This window comes from Myotis nattereri (assembly GCF_964212035.1).
Source record: "Myotis nattereri genome assembly, chromosome: 7".
NCBI lineage: Eukaryota > Metazoa > Chordata > Mammalia > Chiroptera > Vespertilionidae > Myotis > Myotis nattereri.
The window spans coordinates 50,179,029-50,199,421 of record NC_138082.1 but is presented as its reverse complement, the minus strand read 5'-3'; the positions used below and the strand labels follow the sequence as shown (position 1 = coordinate 50,199,421).

Genomic DNA, 20,393 nt, shown 5'->3' with positions numbered 1-20,393 from the left:
CTGTCTCTCATTCTCTACCCATACCTCTTCATCTCTATAGGTAAGTTTAAAAATCCTTTATTTTTAACTAGCCATAACAACAAAATATATGTTTAAGTATTGATTACAGAAATATAATTCATGTTCCCTTTTAATTTAAGAAAGCATGAAGTATCTTCTAGAATGAAACTTGCACAAAATCTAAATAAAACTACTTTCTCCTCACATAACTCAATTTTTAAAACTGTAAAACTCGGTAGGAGAAAGACCTCATATTCCTGAAATGAAATGATGAAAAACTTCATCATGGCCATTGTTTTCAAGCCACTATTAACAAGAATTTCTTAAAAGTTAGATTTATAACCCTTGGTAAGAAGACACCAGCTAAAGTAAAATGAATTATGCGCTCAGTAAGTTATAAACTCAGGGTACTTTATTGATTGATGCATAATATACCTCATAGTCATGGAATTTTAAGTGCAAAGTGACATCCTCCTCATTTTCAGATGAAAGATTAGCCGTCTAAAAGGATTGCTTGTACAAATTAGGAAAGTAAATTAAGTGACAAGAAAGCAAGTTGGCAAGAATCCCAGTCAAATGCTTTTTTGTTCATTCTAAAGACAATTTTGGGTTGAAAGTTTGTCTTATATTATGACTTCAAAGTTTGCCACACACATTTAGGATGGTATAGAGGTGATGGAGTAAATACTGTGCTCCAGTCATGTACAATGGTATTAAATAGTGATCTGCATATCAGGAAGCACGTCATTGAAGGGAAATAACAATTTTGCTTAGTGCTTAAGAATGACTAAACAATAGTGCATGAGACAGCAGACAAAAATGTGACAAGAGAGATGAAAAGTTGTGTCATTATTGGTATTTTTGGGCAGCATAGTGTAGTGTGAGATTATATAAGTAATAGTAAATAAAGCTTTCTTCCATTGCCTCTTTTTTCAATTATCTTCATTTTTTTCTTTCGAGGGATGTGATATGTAGTACTTGGAATAATTTTTCATGTTCTTTGGTTGTATGAACTAAGAAGGATATAAAAAAGACAGGCTATAAAGCACAATACTCTAAAGGTAAATCTTAATTCTGGTTGTTACATGAGTCAAGATAAATGAAAAGTATTTGTTGAAATGGATAGCCTACACATTTTTAATTCCATAACATTTTGTAGGTACATATAAATTGGTTCTGATGCAATACAGAATAAATTTAAGCACCTCAAAATATAGAATGACCTCTGTACATGGATAAAAGTGTTTTGTTCCCTAACACCAACATGTTTTAACTAAACACTCATTACTAATGTCCATTCCTTCTATCAGGGTATTTCATGGCAGAGCCAAGACAAAATACTTTTGTAGATGTCCAAATAGAGATATGTGCATGTGTGTGTGTGTGTGTGTGTGTGTGTTTGTATTTGTGTGGGAAACATGAATGTTTACAATCTTGTGAAAAGATGACAAGACAGGTATGAACATTTCCTACATGGTCTTGTGATTTATTAAAAGCAAATAAAATTAAATTACCTTTGCCTGCTGTAATCAATAATCCCTATAGAGTTACCCTACAATTCTTACAGAATCATTTACCAGTGCAAAAATAGCCATTTGCTAATGCTGCCCACCTATCTTAAGGAATCAGAGCTAGTGACTGCACTGACTTTGAGAATATTTTGGTAAAAAGTTTTGGCATAGACCTCCTTAAAAGAGTCTTATTGACACAAATAAATCACCTTCACAGGCTGTAAACAGTGTATTAAATGTGAAGCTCTATTTTTTGCTTTCCTTGCCATCTTTTCCTTTGTCTTCCTTTTCTGTTTTGTCTTTTTCATATTTCTCTTTGTCTGGTTTTGTTACACTGTCATAGGAAGGTGGAGAGACGGTAGATGGGGTTGCATCTGGTTTTTCTGGATTTGAGTTCTCATTAACTTTATCAAAAACAGTATCTTCTTTACAGGGCAAATCATCATCTCTGTCTCCATCTTTTATGTATATACTTGATATATTTTTGACATTTTGCCTTAAGCGGTGACGTCTGTAAGCACGCTGAATGACAGTAGCAGACACATCCTCTTGTTTTCGTTTTAGTGTAGTTGTGATGGGTTCATAGGACACTTTAGAAGGATTTGCTGACATGAACCTTTCTTCCATCTGTGAACGAAGAGAGTCCATCCCTCCACCTTCACCCAAAACACGTTTTGTAAAAGCAAATAAGATGTCAAGACAATGAATCCGGTCACCATTGACCATGGGCAGATCCATGGCAATGAGCTGGACTTTGTTTGGTTTTGCTATGAGCAGAGGAGGATCAAGGGCAGCTGCAAAGTCAGAGAGTTTTCTATATTCTATAAACTGGGTAGCATCAGGATCAAACTTCTCCCAAACCTTGTAGAACATCTCAAAGTCATCTTCACTAAGAGGCTCAGTACTTTCTTCAGTAGCAACACTGAAGTTCTCTAGGATGACAGCGATGTACATGTTCACCACAACCAGAAAGGATATGATGATGTAGCTAACAAAATAGAATATCCCAACAGATGGGCTGCCACAGTCTCCTTCAACCGAACTTCCTGGATGAACTTTTTTAGGGTCACAGTCTGGGGGTCCACTATTAAGAAGAGGTGCTAGCAACCCATCCCAGCCAGCAGAGGTGGTAATCTGGAACAGGCAGATCATGCTGTTGCCAAAGGTTTCAAAGTTGAACATGTCATTAATTCCAGCTTCCTTTTTAACATAGGCAAAGCTGGACATGCCAAAGATGGCATAGATGAACATGACCAGGAAGAGCAGGAGGCCGATGTTAAACAACGCAGGGAGGGACATCATCAGAGCAAAGAGCAGCGTGCGGATCCCCTTCGCCCCTTTGATCAGACGTAGGATTCGGCCAATCCTGGCAAGACGGATCACTCGGAACAGGGTAGGAGACACAAAATATTTTTCTATCAGGTCAGCCAGAAACATGCCTGATAGGAGGGAAAAAATAAAAAGAAAATATTTACATTTCCATGCTATAGAAAATCTAGACTCTAAATAGCTTTATCTGCTAGCGTATCTCTTACAATTTCAGGATTGTCATTTTATTAAAAAAAATTTCATAGCAATTAGAGTATTGAGCAATACCATATAAAAATGATTAGACTTACTACAGTAACATTTTCCCTCCTTCACTAAGTTTATGGGCATTGAAATTTTTCTCTCCACAATAATTTTCTTAACTATAAGAATAATGCCTACTATGTAGAAAATTCAAGCAATACAGTAAATGCTAAAAAGGAAATGTAAATCACCTGAAACATCACCAACCATAACTATTATTAATATTTTGTTGAGTATCACTCTACAGTTTTCTATGCGAGCACACACATACATACACACATGAATGCAATCATGTTTCATATAAGCATTTTTTTGGTAATCTATTTTAGTCACTTCATGTCATGAAAATATTTCCATACACATGACAAATAAGTAATTTCTTTTTCTTATTGTTTAAAGTATTACATATGTCTCCTTTTACTTCCATCGACCACTCCCCGGCCACTCCCACCCCCAGGACATGCCCCCACCTCCCCAGTGTCCATGACTATTGCTTATGCTTATATGCAACATACAAGTCCTTTGGTTGATCTCTTACCACTCCACCCCCTCTGCCTTCCCTCTGAGGTTTGACAGTCTGTTCTATGCTTCTCTTAAGTAATTTGTTATAGTTGTAAAATGCTTTGTCAAAATAACCACATAGTGAAAAATTTTATGTTGTTTCCAATTTATGATATACTCAATCCATTCCTAGAATTTATAATTCAAAAATAAATGCAATCCTAAAATACTGGGCAGGACATGTACAGGTAATGAATGAGCAGAAGAATATAAAAATAGTGATGATAATGAAAAGGGAAGGAAGTATAAAATCATGTACTGACATTCATAGACATGACTGGGGTTGGCTGAGAAATGATCATGTTTTGTAGACTTGCCAAGTATAAAGCCATAAGAAATGAAGATGATATTTCTTGAGACCTTAACTTTACTTTGACTTCAGGAAGAATTTTCATGAAGCGTCACCAATAATCTGGCTATTAACATTATCATTCATCAAAGGGCAGCTTTCATATATGCTAAAACTGGAAATGATTTCAGACTCTGTATTGGTCTTCTCAGATATACCTACATATAGAAGCAATTGCTACCATTGTGAAGGGTAATCTTGGAAATCAAATACTGGATCAAGTGGTATTATGTGCTCCCAACAAATAGAAAACTTGAGTCTTTGAGGCCTGCAGTGAGAACTCAGAAATTCTGACACGAAGGCGTTGCTTTGTAAAGTTGTTTTTTTTTTGTTTTTTTTTGTTTTTTAAGATTCCTTCATTCTTTCATTTAACTTACTCAAAAGTAAATTTATATTCAAGAATTCAGAACCTGCTCTGAGCATGTGTGAGTTTAGTTTCATTCAATATAAAAATCTGGTTAATAAATGGACTTACCTACAATGGAGATAATCACAATCACAAAATCAAAAATGTTCCATCCTACGGTGAAGTAGTAGTGTCTGAGGGAGATCAGTTTCAGCACACATTCTCCAGTAAAGAGGATAATGAAAACTACATTTATCCAATAGAGGACATTAGTCATGTATGGGCTTTGTCCCTCTTTTTCTACCATCATGGTTACCATATTGAGGCAGATAAGAACCATAATGCTGATATCAAAAGCTTGGTTTGTTACTAGGTCAAATATACATCCTTGGAATTTGTTCTGCAAATAAACAAGAATAAAATGGAATATAGAGTAAATTTAGCAAGTAGTATCCACTAATCATTACATTAGTAAAACATTTAAAAAAATATATATCAGTCTTCAAAACTTGCATAAATTATCCCTGGTCATAGGTTTGTGCTTTCTACAAGAAATATTATTAATGGGTTAAATCAAAGTCAGAGTAAATCAAACATTTTGTTGTTGTCTTTCAATATATCAGACTGGTAATTCAGTTAGCCTTGTATACTTACATTGACTGTTAAGTGTATCCACCCTAGTATGCTATGTTCAATCTAAAGTACATTCATTTTCATATTCTACAGGCCACTGCAGGAATAAGTTGTGTAGCTATGATAAAAGTAAATGCACATGTAATTATTTTCCATTTTTATAGAAAAATTTAAAAATAAGAAGGAATATTAAGATACAGTGCTTAGCCCTCTCACATCTCAGCTCAGCCTCTAGAAACCAACTACCTAGGTTCAATTCTCAAACTCTAGCCCTCCCTAATTGTTTGGCCTCCTCTGAGCCTGTTTCGGACTCCATAAAATGAGATAATAATAATTTCTACCTCATAAGAGTTATTGTAAGAATTAAATGAGTTAAAATATGTAGAGTTCTTAGAACAGTGCCTAGCTCAGCCATGGACAAACTATGGCCCGCGGGCCAGATCCAGCCCGTTTAAAATGAATAAAACTAAAAAAAAAAAAAGACCGTACCCTTTTATGTAATGATGTTTACTTTGAATTTATATTAGTTCACACAAACACTCCATCCATGCTTTTGTTCTGGCCCTCCGTTCCAGTTTAAGAACCCATTGTGGCCCTCGAGTCAAAAAGTTTGCCCACCCCTGGTAGCTCATAGTAAGAGCTACAGAATTATTACTGCTATTTGGAAACTAAAATATGGACTGGGAGATGTGGAGCTGGCTAACGTAATAATAATAATAATAATAATAATAATAATAATAAATAATAATAATAAATTTGTTAAGCACTCAAAAAAAGATACAGTGCTTAAAATACATATATTAAATTTTATAAGGACTTTTGTTCCAAATAGCAATTTTGTTCCAATTTTTTTCAAAATTAATGCTAAACATTTATGCTTAAGACAAAGTTGTATATTAAAGTTGAATTGAAAATAATTTGAAAATTTACATGCTAAAGATATATATATAGTCTTTTTTACCCCTGGACGAGGTATTGGCTTTTGTGGTTTCTTAGATCCCAACTTTTTCATTGCATTATAATATTTCTTCTGTTCTTCTGTCATAAAGATGTCTTGACCTCCAAGGTAAAAAAAGAAAAGAAAAAAAGAAATCTAGTTAAAACCAGAATCATTGTCTAAATTTTTCCTCAGATTATTAAGACAGGTTGAAAATGTATTAATATAGAAATGAAATGCATTTTATTATGTGCAATGTAGCTATACATAAAACCTGTCTTAAAGGATTACCTATGTGTAGGCACATGACTCTCCATACTTAATATAATGTACATATATAAAGTATATGTATTACATGTAATAATTATTTAGTTCTGAAATCCTTACTTAACTTGTAGGATCCTGAAGTTAAAGATGATCTGGTTATGATTTCTCTTTAGTTTTTTGGGGTTAGGGAATATTCAGCTTTCTATTATATTGTATCTTAAAAGATTTATCAAATGCCTATATAATAACCAGACTCCCCTTTCTGTCTTAGAGTGTTCTAATTCACCTTTCCCCTCTAGTTAATATGCAGTCTTTATGTAATTTTAGTATTCATCTGATCTATTGACAGTAGACATGAGAGAGAGCCTTCATACCAATGTCAAGAGAAGCCTAGATCCTTTATTGCATACTGATGGGGGCTGATTACCATAGCATATCAAGAATTTACCAAGAAAAGCTAATGAAAACACTGGGAAGAGAATTCTGACTTAGAAGAAAAAGTCAAAGTACAGATTTTATCTTTTTTTGATGATTCATACCCTAGTTGGCAACATAAGGAAGGATGGGAGAAAACTAAGGGGAGATTATAAAATGTTCCAATAGTTAAAACAGAAATCTCCCAGGATGCCTCACTAGCAATCTTCAATACATCTTCATTTCTAATACATGTATCACATCTTCTGCTATAATATAAACTTGAGCTCAGGAGCATATCTTATGTTGTTTTTCCTCAAGCACCAGCCCTAGACATACCACACAGAACAGTGGCTCAGAACCGAAGAAAGTAACATTTTTGAAATGTGTTTTCAATAAATAATTAGTGCATTACTTTTTCTTAATTATCCAATCCTCTACAGAGAACATTGAAAAAAACAGAATAGTTGTCATATTGTTTAAAAATAGTTCTGACGTAGAAGATTAGTTTCTGTGCAGAGATAAATGAGATTAAGTATGTCTATAACTATACACTGGCCAATTGTTTAAAAAAATAAATGAAGTTCTAATGAAGATAATTACTAATTGATATAAAATTAAATTTCACACTATATTTTTTGGAAAAATAATTTTCCTATTTTTCAGTGCAATGAAAGAAACTTAAAATACTTATCTTTTTTTTCTGTTGGTTGAAATTATCTATGATGACACCAATGAACAAGTTCAAAGTGAAGAATGACCCAAAGATGATAAAGACGACAAAATAAATATACATGTAGAGGTTGGATTCATATACAGGTTGCTTGTCAACCTACAAAATTAGCAGTAATTAACAACAGTATGTTGACAATACATTCATCACTTTCCTTTTTCACATGGTTTCATAAGGTAATCCAAACAATGCTATTCTAGTGAATTAGCTTTTTCAGAAGCCATAATATTAGTGAAGTTCAACAAAATCATTCTTAAAAAGTTTTCCAACATTAAGTATTTATTACATGCTCACTAAATACATAAATATAACCTTCAAATAATTACAAAGGGCTTAATCATATAGAGTACTTTTCTCACATTGGTAGGACAATTTAGTAACAAAATGACCTAAAGTATGGTTTTTTATTTCCAGAAAAAAACTGTAGAAGAGATGATAGCATATTTACATAAATTTTGTTTTATTTTTGTTTTCATTTAATTACAGAAAAGTCTTCACTGGATTTAGCTTTCTTAGTGTGGAAGTTATTTCATATAAACCAGCAGTTCTTAACGTGTGGGTCACGACCTCTTTGGCAGTCGAACGACCCTTTCACAGGGGTCGCCTAAGACCATCCTGCATATCAGATATTTATATTATAATTCATAATAGTAGCAACATTCAGTTATGAAATAGCAACAAAAATAATTTTATGGTTGGGTCACAACATGAGGAACTGTATTTAAAGGGCCAGAAGGTTGAGAACCACTGAAAACGCTTCCATGGCACTTTAAAATATAAAATTGTCCTGGCTGGTGTTGCTCAATGGTCGGCACCATTTGATTCTGGTCAGGGCACATGCCTGGGTTTCAGCTTGATCCCCAGTAGGGCACATGCAGGAGAAAGCTGATCAATGATTCTCGGTCATCATTGATGTTTCTATCTCTCTCCCCTTCTCCTTTCCTCTCTCTGAAATGAATTAAAAAAATTTAAAAATATAAAAATAAAAACTATTCATAAAATATGTAATTTCATTTTTATTTTGATAAACTTTATTTACTGAGCACTTATTATTTCCAGGCTGTGCTAAGTGCTCTACTTGCATTTTCATGTTGGATTACCATGAAGTAGGCACTGAATTATTTTTCTGTATATAATCAATAAACACACTCAGGGAATTTGTTCAGATTCAGTTGCACAGCTTGCATGATATAATAGAGCCAGAATTGGAGTCAAGGTCTGTCTCCAAAGGCTGCATACCTAGTCACTAGGCTACTGTTAGGTGGAAGTTTTTTGGTTTGTGTGTACATACCAAGGACTCCTTGTTGCTACTGTTTGAAAATGGCTAAACTAAACTAAGGAGTTTTTTAAAATTGTAGATTTTAGTTTAATGCTGACCAATACTTACATTAACAGAATCAACAGCTGCATACATAATATCCATCCATCCCTTAAATGTTGCCTGCAAATATAACATTTATAGAATCTGAATTTGAAGCTCATACTTTAAAGCAGCAACACCTGAGTTTAGTCCATTTAATGTTACATGCATTAAGTAATATCAAATCATTAAGTTTTGTTGTATTTCAAAATACCAATTTAATATAAAGGTACTATGTCAAGAAAAAAAGGGACACATTCTGGGGTCATGTTCCAAATCTTAGTCCTACTCAGTTATTTCCAGGCTATTACAATTCCTGAAAATTTTGCACATGATTTTTATTTTTCTAGAGGTAGGGGAGAATTTTATAAAAAAGGCAGGAAACAATTTATCTCCATTTCTTAAAGATGCTCTGTGCTAATGAGAAGTCTTTCTCATTCCCATGTAGTGCAAAACTGTTAGTTCAGAAAAATGACTATTCATTTTGAAGCAATATTCAGATGGTGCAATGGCGAGGGCCAAATGACACCAACAAGTCAATTATGGAGCAATAACTCTCAAGTACAAAAGAACTTACGATTTTTACTCATTTTTATAGGCAATTGTTCTAGTTGACACCAACTCTCTTTTTAAAGTCACAAAGTACTTTATCTTTAACTTCTAGTTAGCAGATTATTTAAAATAATGACGTCTGTCAGGGCCCCGTACAATATCAAGCATCCATGAAAGGCGTCACTTACAACTTGAAGCAAAGACAGGTAACCGAGTCCAACATTATCAAAGTTCACCTTCAGGTTTTTCCATCGCACATTTTGACTAACATTCATCAGTGCAAGACACTCGGATTTATTATGGACTTTGCTTGTGGGAAACCGTAACCCATCTGTGGTGTTGACACATTCATAAAACTTGCCCGCAAACAAATTTACTCCCATGATGCTAAAAATCAGCCAGAATATCAGACACACAAGTAGCACATTCATGATGGAAGGGATTGCACCTATGAGTGCATTCACAACCACCTGGTATTCAAAGAAAGAAAAGAATGATTAGGATTCATAAAACTGTTAAACGGGCAACATTAATGAAACAAAATGCAGAATTAGAGAAATTAGAAAAGCCACCCTTAAATGTTTTAGACATCAAATCAAAGCAATCAACATATGTTAATTGAATGCCTACTCTATGCTCAGCAGTATGCTAAGCAAGACAAAACAAGACAAGACACCTGTGATAAACATGTTTACAAAAATACATGATGAACACACAGTGAAACTATGAGTAACAATACAAAACAAAATAACTAAGATGCCATGAAAGTTTAAATAAATGAAGCGAGTAAATAAAAAATAATAAATCAAAACCTGATACATGTAAGATGAAGTCGTAAAATCTGCATACTCTAGAAAAAAAGAAATTTAAAAACATAAATCATAATAAATAAAATGTACAGTTAAAGGTTTATAGTCCTAGAATTACCAGTGTTAAAATTCTCCCATATAGAAAAATTGCTGATATGTATTAGCTGGAGTTAAGATTAAGAATCATTGAGGGGTATGAACCCTCTAGATTTAATTGATTCTGCTAGTTGTGTGATATGTGAATTCAGTTAAGACCTTGGGACCTCTGTTTCCTTGTCTGCAAAATGAGAGCAATCTTTTCAAAGTTATTATTCCGACTCCAAAAATACTTTCTGTAGGTCTTTGGCTAAATATAGATAGTGCTGGGCCTTAGTTAAAACAGAAAAGAAGTGTAATTTATCTTTAATACTTTTTTTCCTGCTTTTAAGCATTTCCATTGCTATTGATCACCAGTGCCTCTTGCCACTCCAATTTTCCTGCATGGTGACATTGCATTGCAGCATTTATCACTCTCAGATTTTCTTAATTACCCGGTCCTTCAAAACCTACCTGTCTTCTGATACCTCAGCTCTAGTCCAAATTTGGGTGCAAATGTGTAAAAGACTAATTTGTTAAGCATTGTGCTCCCATTTTTCTTTCTTTTTTTTTTTTTTTGCAATATATCAAGCACGCTTTTAAGTCATCTTTAACTGGTGAAACATTAGGGTCTCTGATTACCTTTGAGATTGTCTAGAGCAGGGGTTGGCAAACATTTTCTTAAATAGTTTTAGGCTTTGAGGGTATGATCTTTATTGCAACTATTCAATTCTGCCACTATAGTAAGAGTATACACAAATGAGCATGGCTGAAATCCAATAACACTCCCTTTACCACTGTGGCTTTGGTAGGTTGATCCCTGGTCCAGAACAATAGTTATTATCCTGGGGTCAATGGACCCATAGAGCTTCTATGTGGGCATGAAATCCTATTAAAAACATTATGGGTTTGCTTTCTTCACGGAGAGATGATTCATGGTTTCATGAGATCCACACAGTGTACAAAAGTTAGGGAGAACAGGCTAAGAGAATAAAGTTCAAAGTGGCCAACTCTTTTTCAAGCCTACTTTTCCATCCTCATTTCTTGCTAGCCTCCCCTCCGTGCTTATCAGCTAGGCCCGTGGTCGGCAAACTGCGGCTCGCGAGCCACATGCGGCTCCTTGGCCCCTTGAGTGTGGGTCTTCCTAAGCCTTAGGAGTACCCTAATTAAGTTAGTAACAATGTACCTACCTACCTATATAGTTTAAGTTTAAAAAATTTGGCTCTCAAAAGAAATTTCAGTCATTGTACTGTTGATATTTGGCTCTTTTGACTAATGAGTTTGCCGACCACTGAGCTAGGCACACTGATCCATCTAGAGACGTTGCTTACATGTGCCTTGCACATGGGACTTCGTGCTTCTCTGCTATGCAGCATCTCTGCCTGGAATGCCGACCTGCTTGTGTCTTGGGGCCCCCTCTCTCAGTCATGGCCCAAGGTCACTTCCTGGCAAAGCTTTCCCAGATGTCCTCGGGCAGCTACACCCACCTCTATGTTCCTGTGGCACTGTATGATTACTATTTCATGGCAGAAGGAAAAGAAGAAATACTTTTCCCCTATCTGTCTCTCCATGACCATTGTCCCTACTCAGTCAAACCTCAAGATTACCAAATGCTGCAAATCATTATTTACTTTCTTTTTCAAAATGACACAGCATGAAGAAACATCTCCTTTTTAACATGACTAATAAATGTGACGAAATAGACATGTTTTCCCTTCCATATATATTAAACTATCCAGTTGTATTATAGACTAGAGGCCCAATGCATGAAATTTGTGCAAGGGGCTTGGCCCCCGCTGCCGCTGCGGCCGCCTTTGCCTTGGCCCCTGCCCCTGTTACTTCATTAGGAAGGTAATCCAAGAGGACGTCTGGAAGGACATTTGTTCTAATTAGCATATTATGCTTTTATTATTATAGATAAAGAACAAAGCAAACAGGGTAAAATAATGGGCTGGGTTAATCACTGAGGGAAGTAAGTTTGTAGGGGAAAGTATGCTATTTGTCCATACACTCAGTATAACGTCTGCTCAAGTTCAGGGATCCACCTTAAGTTCTGGATAAATTGTAGCATTCTGCTAATGCTCAAAAAGGGGAGGTAATGTCAATAAATTCAAAACCATATTTCTGTATAAAATGTAACTTGTAATTTTTCAATTCTCATATGAGAAAAAGTACTTCAATTTTATTTATGAAATTTATTTTATAGAATCAGGACCTCTCATATACATGGATCCATCATACACTGGGTGCATTAAGCAGCAGAGGTGACAGTCATAGGGTAGCAGGAATAATAACAAAGATTTGCTAGACTACACCATCGCTAATATTCACCGGAGGCTTCAGATTTCTGAGCCCTATCCCAGAGTTTCTGAACCAGTTGTGTCTGGGGTGGAGCCTGGGAATTTGTATTTCTAATAAGTTCTGATGACACTGATAGCTGGTCAGTAGAGCACATTTAGGGAAGCAGTGAGCTAGTCTGATCTGCATGTTAAATTGTTCAGAGACTATAGGAAGAGAGGAAGTCTAATAAATAAGTATAAGATAATAAGGATTATATGTATCTGAACTTAGAGAAAGGATGCCTAATTATGGGTGGTGGTGGGCAGACATGGCACATTTTTAATTGAGGCTTAAAGAATGGGTAGGTATTTATCTGCTACATTGATGAATGAGGGTTGATTCCCAGCCAAGAGAACAGAGGCATGAGAAAACAGGTATAAATCTAGAAAAGAAGAAAATGAGGAGAGCAACAACAGTATGGATATAGACTAAGTAGAGAAACTAAGGTCGTTGTCCTCCATGTATTTTAGAAAGAACTTGCTGGTTTGTACAGCCCTTAAAATTAGGTTGCTGGTAGTCATCATTTATCTCACCTTGTTTGCCTTTGCAAAATGAATCTCTTTTCTGGTGCTATGCAGCCTAGTGCAAATTATGGAAACTCTCAGAGCTTTAGTTTTCTCAGATATAGTTTGAAGACAATTCTACTTTTATTGAAATATTTATTTTTAAGGATGAAATTAAAAGTATGGCAGATGCTACTTCACTTCCTTTTTTTTCTTATGCCCCCATACCTAAGGTAGTTCTTTACAAAATATTATTTGAGCACCTGATACAGGCAAGTCCTTGATGACTTATATATGAGAGATGTTTTCAGGACTAACAGTGTCCCCTTCACTTGATCTTCTAGCATAGGGAAGATTTCTATTTTAGAAGAGAAAAGCTACTTATTTGGATCACTGCCTAATAATATTTGATTTACTCTTTGTTAAACATATGCACTAAACAACTGAGTGTATATGCACATGCGCACACATATATACATAAATAGTTCATATATATACATATCCTTACATGCATGTGTAAATAGAAACAGCCTATAACTTCTACATATTATTTTTTCACATTTTATACTCCATTTATAAAATAATAATATTATAAAAGTGTAAACAAATTATGTTAGAAAGTTTAGTATTTTCTTACCCTCATTCCTTCAAATCTAGATAAAGCTCTTAGAGGTCTTAAAGCTCTAAGTGTCCGAAGGGATTTAATGGGGGTGAGGTCTGAGTAGTCAAGAGTATTTGCAACTAAAGTAACCAAAGAAACCTGCAAAAAAAATTTTTTATTAATTATTTGAATGAAATAATCATGAAATATCACTAAGAGCAGCTCAACAAGAACAATATGATTTTATATATCAAGTTATCTAGTCATTGCCTAAAACAATGGGTAAGAGGAATGCTTTGCAAGGAAATAGATAGAAAGGAAGGTTAACCAAAATAAAATCCAACAATAGAAGGAAAGTAAGTTATTTCTTATATCTGAAAAAAATCACATGTACCTTTCACACTTTGATAGTCCATGGTTATATACTTTTGCATATTAATTCTGAACATTTAATGAGAGCAGCTATAAAAATTTCAATTGAAATAAAACCCAGGACATAACAAAGTGTGTGATTCTAAAGCTAATTCATAAGAGCATATGAAATTAACTCAATTACATCTAAACTTTAATATAAACCTTATATAAAAGCAATGTGAAGAATCATGATTTCATGATGGGGTTATTATATTGAATATAACAGCTGAAAATTATTGAGAAAACTACAGTATAGTCTAAAACTGAGAATATACTAGTATATATGCATAAACATCCATTTACCTAACTATGCATATATATATACACACTATATATATGCTCATACTTATGAATAATGTTCAATTAAGTTTCAAATAATAAAAAAGCCTGCAGAAATCAAACAAGTCCATTCTCTGAATATCAAATCAGATCAGTGGTTCAGGAACCTGAATATGCACCAGAATCATCTGGAGGGCTCGTTACAACAGTATGCTGGGTCCCAACACCAGAGTGTCTGATTCAGTAGATATTAGGTGGGTTCTGAGAATTGTATCCCTAATAAGTTCCCACCTATATATGCCAATGATGTTGGTTCAAGAATCACACTTTGAGAAAAACTAGACTAGATAAGTTGTTCAATCTTTGAGAAATTTAAAAAAATCTCAGCTCCTCCCTCAAATCTACATCCCTAGTTTTCATCTCTACCAGCAAGAATATTGTGTGCAACTTTGCTCTCCGTGTTACATTATAGAAACATTCCATATCAAATATATGTGTAATATGTTATATAATTATACATAAATACTTATTTACTGTTTTTTCAAAATATTAAATAATATTTCAAATCGAAGCTACATACCTCTCCAAGTTCTGCTTATTACATAACCCTTCATATCACCACTTGATATTTTCAAATACAAAAAGTAATTTGTTATTATAGCTATATTTCTTTCTTAATTTAAAAGAAATTCAATTCTACTTGTAAACTTTTATTTCCTAAATGGAGTGATAAAAATAACATGTTTATAGTAACATTTTAAAGGTTTTTGAATATCTTAAATATTTTAAAATAACTTTTAAAAGAACCATCATAGTTACAGGTTAAGAGGAAAGAAATAACCTAAATAACCTAAATTTCTTTTATCATTTTTTCTTATTTTTGTTAGCCTTTCTTTAAAACTATTATATTACAAAAGCATCCTAGGCAGTAACTAGGTAACATATACATAAAAGGCGAATATAAAAACAATATGAAGTCATTAATATAAGGCATCAAAAACTAGAAAGCCCAAGAGCGCATATGAGGTGCTATGTATACCTTGGGAAAATTTTTTTTTGCATATCACCTATATAAAAAATAAAAAAATTGTTATTACTTTTAATATTTAATACATTTGAGCTGTTAGAGTTTAATATTGAGAAACTAAACTTTAGAGTAGATATAATTAGTTTTGGCTTAATTTTGCAGTCAGATTTTGTTGTTTATAGTCATGCTTACATATAATTTTGATATCTATGAATAATGTTGCATTGATTTACCCTTTCTGAAAAGTTCCATAATGCGAACTCTTGGTTAAATGTTAGAGTACTTGTTGGTACTCTAAAAATTTGCATGTTGTCTTCTAATTCCAGACATCAGATGGGAAAAAAATCTCTAAAAACTATGACTTATTATAGAAGCTTTCTTTCCTAACAACAAAGACTAGATTTTGGAAAATCTAGGAGAATTAATATAAGAATGAAGAAATAATTCATTCTGAGAAAAATAAAATTAGGAGTTTGAGGTCATAGCTTAATTTAAGGAAGCCTTTTAAGATAATATAGAATATCATATAACAATTACATTTTACATAATTAAATTATATCAAGAAAATATAAACTAAAATAATTAGAGTACACTAAATAAGAATGACTTGACAATAATGGGTTGTACCATTTAATTTCTATGTGAGATGCCTTGATCTCACAAACTGTTTGAGGATCTGTTTCCTGACTATTTCAAGATGATGACTAAAAAATATTTTTGCTTTGTTAAAAATAATACATAAACTGAAGCATTCTGATGTATTTTCTTTCGTCCAAGTACTCAACAGTTCTCTGAATTTGTTATTTGAAATTACTAATGCCAATTTCTCTGCTCCACCAGCACTCTAGAGATGAATGGTAAGTTGGGTGTTTGAATGGGGATAAGAGCTGTGACTAATTTTGGTTTTCCCAATCATTGTCATTAAGACACATACTTTGAAATTCCACACCCTCTTTGCTCTAACATGGCGTTATTTGCTTTAGTACTAACTACCATTTTTATATAACTTTTAGCTAACAAAGACAACTTGATGCACCCATCACCTTATCTTCTAGCTTTATACAATAAAAAAATCAGTATTTTATCTTTTTAACCTGTGTTTCTGCCCTTTTCCATCCCACCCCTTACTTTCCAATTGTTCATTCTATTCATATTACCAACAGGAATGATATCCAAATCACATCTTCTCTGATTGCAAAAAACACATGCAAGAGTAAATTATGTTATAATGGTAGAGAAAAGAATTTACATTTGTTGAAAAGTTTCTCTTTTATTATTCCTCACAGATATCTACTGGCTATATTAATATTTCTAAAAGCATAAACCTATAGACAGAAAATACAAAGCTAACCAAAATTATAATAAACAACATCAGTGAAGGCTTAGCAGAACACTTAATCAACACACGAAATCCTCTTTGAAATTTCATTCAAAGTACCTACATCGACAATTAAGAAATCCAGCCAACACCAGGCATTGGTGAAATACGTTTTATAACCATATGCTACCCATTTTAGAAGCATTTCCAGAATGAAGACGTAAGTGAATATCTTGTCAGCATAGTCCAGGATAATCTTAATGGTCTTTTTCTTTTCAATATATATATCTTCAAAAGCCTGTGGAAATAATATTCAAATTTCTATTCATTTCCAACTAAAAGCTTATGATTCATAATAAAAACGGGAAATAATTTTGATGAAGAAAACCACTGAAATATAATACTATTATGAGCCAACGGAGTTACTTCTGGTTTACAGCTACTGTGTGGCACCAGTTCTAGACTTCTCACCATCAGTCATGCCACTAGTCACCAGAGGTCATGAGAAGAGAAAGGGGTCACAAAGGAATGAAATTATTTCGAATATTCTGAAAAGAACCAGATCTCTGGCACTTGCAGGGACTTCCACTTCATCTGACTCCTCTTTTATCCCTCTTCAAATTGGGTAAGACACGATAATTTCAGACCTGTTTCCAGGGTCAGCCACTCTGCTACATCTTTCTCACCCTGCACTCTCCTATACCAGTAGGATTTGGAGCCCCTCCGTCTTACATGCTTATGCATCCCCAGGAACACAGCAGCAAGTGCAGAAGGGCTTGCTAAATGACCACGTGCAGGAGCTTAGGATGACTATTGAACACAGAGGTTGATTTCTTCTTTGAATTTTGCACAATATTTTATCATTCATTAAAAGCTTCAGTTCTACAAATCACTCCCATATTCATTCCATGAATGTGGCACCCTTAACACTCTCCCAGTAACAAACCACAGCCACAAGTTCCTTGGGAAATAATTTGAATAAACTTAAAGAGCTGAGCTCACTGAAGACATTGAAAATGGTTGCTGACCCAAACAGGTCTGTAGTAAGAATTTTCTCTTTCAAGTTTAAACAATATTTACCATGGTGAAGAAAATTAAAGCAAAAGGGCCTGTACCCTTAGTGATTAACATAATACTATCTGTCCATAAGCCTTCTTATTCCAAATTCACCTATCAATACCCTAAAAATGATCCCAAGCACTTTGTGCAAACTGTTGGTATGAATATTGAAGGAAACAGAGAAGTTGGGACGGAGAGAATGGGCAGATTACTAAGATGCTAAAAGAAGGTTCGAGCAGCTGGCAGAGGTTCTGAAAGTCAGTGGAATTAAAGTGCAGGGGAGACTTCCAGCCCTCGGGACTTTTCTGCCTCCCTTCTCCAAGTTCTGGAGGAGTCAGGCTAGCTACTCAGACAGAAACTACGGCGGAAGACAGGGAAGGGGCTTGGTCACGAAGAAGAATGCTGTTCCTGGGCCTGGGGTGCAGAGCATGACCAGTAGATGCTGAAAGCCAAATACTCTGCCTGAGCACACCTTGCTCTGGCAAGTCCCAGAGCCTGAAATGGGGCTCCTAGCTTCTAGGACTAATTTTGTGGATGTGAGAGCAAGGGGACAAGCAGGGCATTATATGAGCTCTATTTGACTTGGAGTGTGAGCTTTACTATTACTCATTTTAGTTACCACTTACTCACCTATTTGGTATGCACCCCCCTTCCTGAGGAGCCACAGCATAGTAAAATGTACAGTGGCTTTGACTTTGACCTTAGTTAAGTTATGACTCTGTCATTTACTAGTTCTGAGACATTAAGCAACTGTTAACACTATGTAACTAGCTTCTTCATTGGTAAAATAAGCAAAATCCATAATCTCACAGGATTGTTGAAAAGTAAAGGAGAACACCTATATAAAGGTCTTGAAATACAACAAATATGTACTAAATTAGAGCTATTACTTTTTATTTATTTTATAGACAAGTATTTTTAAAATCTAGCTCAATTGGAAAATTCCCTGAGCACATACACCAGCTTCTTGAAATACCTTTTCCTTCTCTTCTTCCCATGATTCATTTGAATTTTAGTTTTGAGAGTGTCCCCACCCCCCGCCAAAAAAAAAAAATGGTATCTTCCTTTTTAGACATTTCGAACAAGGCATTACTCTAAGCTTTTCTATAATTTTTTGGTAATCTCCTTTCTGAGACTAGTTATATATGTGACTCAGCATGGGATAAACTCCCTTAGTCATTAGGAATACAAGATAATGTAGACACTGTCAAGACTCCTACTTGCATTCCACCTGATAAGTGAAGTAGCAATTTCGTACTCATCTCCTGTTTTTGAGAGAGAATTGTTAGGAGAGGCAATTTACTGTGAGCCCTAAACGTCCCTGAGTGTTTTTGTTGGGTGTGCCAAGAATGCAAGGCTGGGTTACTCTTGATCCAGGCCATTTCTCAGGGTTGTTTTTACAACAAGCAAACTTGAGAGATGAGATGGTGTCACCCTTGGGGACAAAGCCAGGTTGCTTACTGCTTGTTATAAGAGGATGGGTTCCCTAAGCTCAGGGCCTGTCAGCTGTGACGCTCACCCACTGTGTGTGCCATGTACACTTAGCTCCATGCTATGGCCCCATGGGAGTTGGGGACAACGGGGACCAACACACACATGTTTGAAGTTCATGCTGCCTTTTATGCCACGAGTAATCAAGTTCTTTGTCTCTGACTCGAAAGTCTCACATCTCCCGCCAGCACACACAAAACAGTAATAGGTTAACTTCTTGGAAGAGTAAAATCAAATCCCAGATCCATGAAGACTGTCTATGAGGCAATTTATAAAGTTCTTGCAAATCCTGCTTTCAGTAGAATGGAATTTCCAGTGGTATCTCCAGCTGGAACTATGCTTCCAATGGCTCATCTCTGTTAGTCAGCAGGGAAGAAAAACAAATTAAGAAAAGGCTCAGGGAGCTCTTAACTCCCAGATTCCCTTCAACTCTCACTGAAGGTGCTCAGTATATATAAAAGACTGAGAAACTTGTCCATTCTCACCCTAAAACTGCAGTTTATTTTCCCTTCGAATACTACCCAGGATGCTTCATAAGCTGACACTGCCTATCTTTGTCACAGCATTGCTGGCCACCACCTCCATCTCTGTACTTGCTCTTCCTCCCATAACACTTCCTAAGTATGCCAACTTTTAATTTCCTGTATATCTGATGCTGTTTTATGTTTCCTTCCAATTGTACTATGTTCCCCTCACTGGAAAATTACTATTAATCTTTCTAGATCTTGCAAAACATCATCTACTTTTCTGAAATCCCAAGCAGACAATGGTTCTTGCTACAGGTTTTATCAGTATATTCTTCACTTAAAAACTTTCATTACTGGTACCCCTTTCTTCCCCAATTGCTCTCCAAGTTCCTTATCTTACCTGGGTCTTACCCATTTTTGCATTCAGGGCAGCAACAATAATGTCCTGCATGTAGAAGTTCTCAGTGAGTATTTACTGACCTGAACTAAAACTCTACCCTTGGTACTAATCATAGGGATTAATGGTTAGGTAAAACAACTTGCTATGGTATTTTTATCTCCCAATTCATTAAGTATTGACAATCAACTTATTGCTTTGGGTGTCAGATTACTTACCAGAGCGCCACTGCTGAGCAGGATCATGAGAACAATAAAGCTTTCAAACCAGTTGTGTTCAACTATCCTAAAGCATGTTTTCCTGATATTCCACCAGATTTTTCCTTTTCCTGAGTCTATGCTAACATCACAGCATGGGAACCTCCGTATGCAACCTGGT

At 34.9% G+C, this 20,393-nt stretch overlaps 1 protein-coding gene across 1 annotated transcript in view; it reads right to left on the bottom strand.

Moving 5' to 3' along the window:
* Positions 1-962: 962 nt before the first annotated feature.
* Positions 963-20,393, bottom strand: part of SCN9A (sodium voltage-gated channel alpha subunit 9) — a 128,438-nt gene continuing 109,007 nt past the window's right edge. Inside the window, exons 19-27 of the mRNA XM_081096284.1 lie at positions 20,234-20,388; positions 16,726-16,899; positions 13,600-13,722; positions 9,424-9,705; positions 8,711-8,764; positions 7,281-7,422; positions 5,934-6,031; positions 4,469-4,739; positions 963-2,950 (exon numbers count right to left, since the gene is read on the bottom strand). Of these exons, the coding sequence (XP_080952410.1) occupies positions 1,758-2,950; positions 4,469-4,739; positions 5,934-6,031; positions 7,281-7,422; positions 8,711-8,764; positions 9,424-9,705; positions 13,600-13,722; positions 16,726-16,899; positions 20,234-20,388 (2,492 nt within the window). The 3' untranslated portion in view covers positions 963-1,757. The remainder of the gene's footprint in view (positions 2,951-4,468; positions 4,740-5,933; positions 6,032-7,280; positions 7,423-8,710; positions 8,765-9,423; positions 9,706-13,599; positions 13,723-16,725; positions 16,900-20,233; positions 20,389-20,393) is intronic.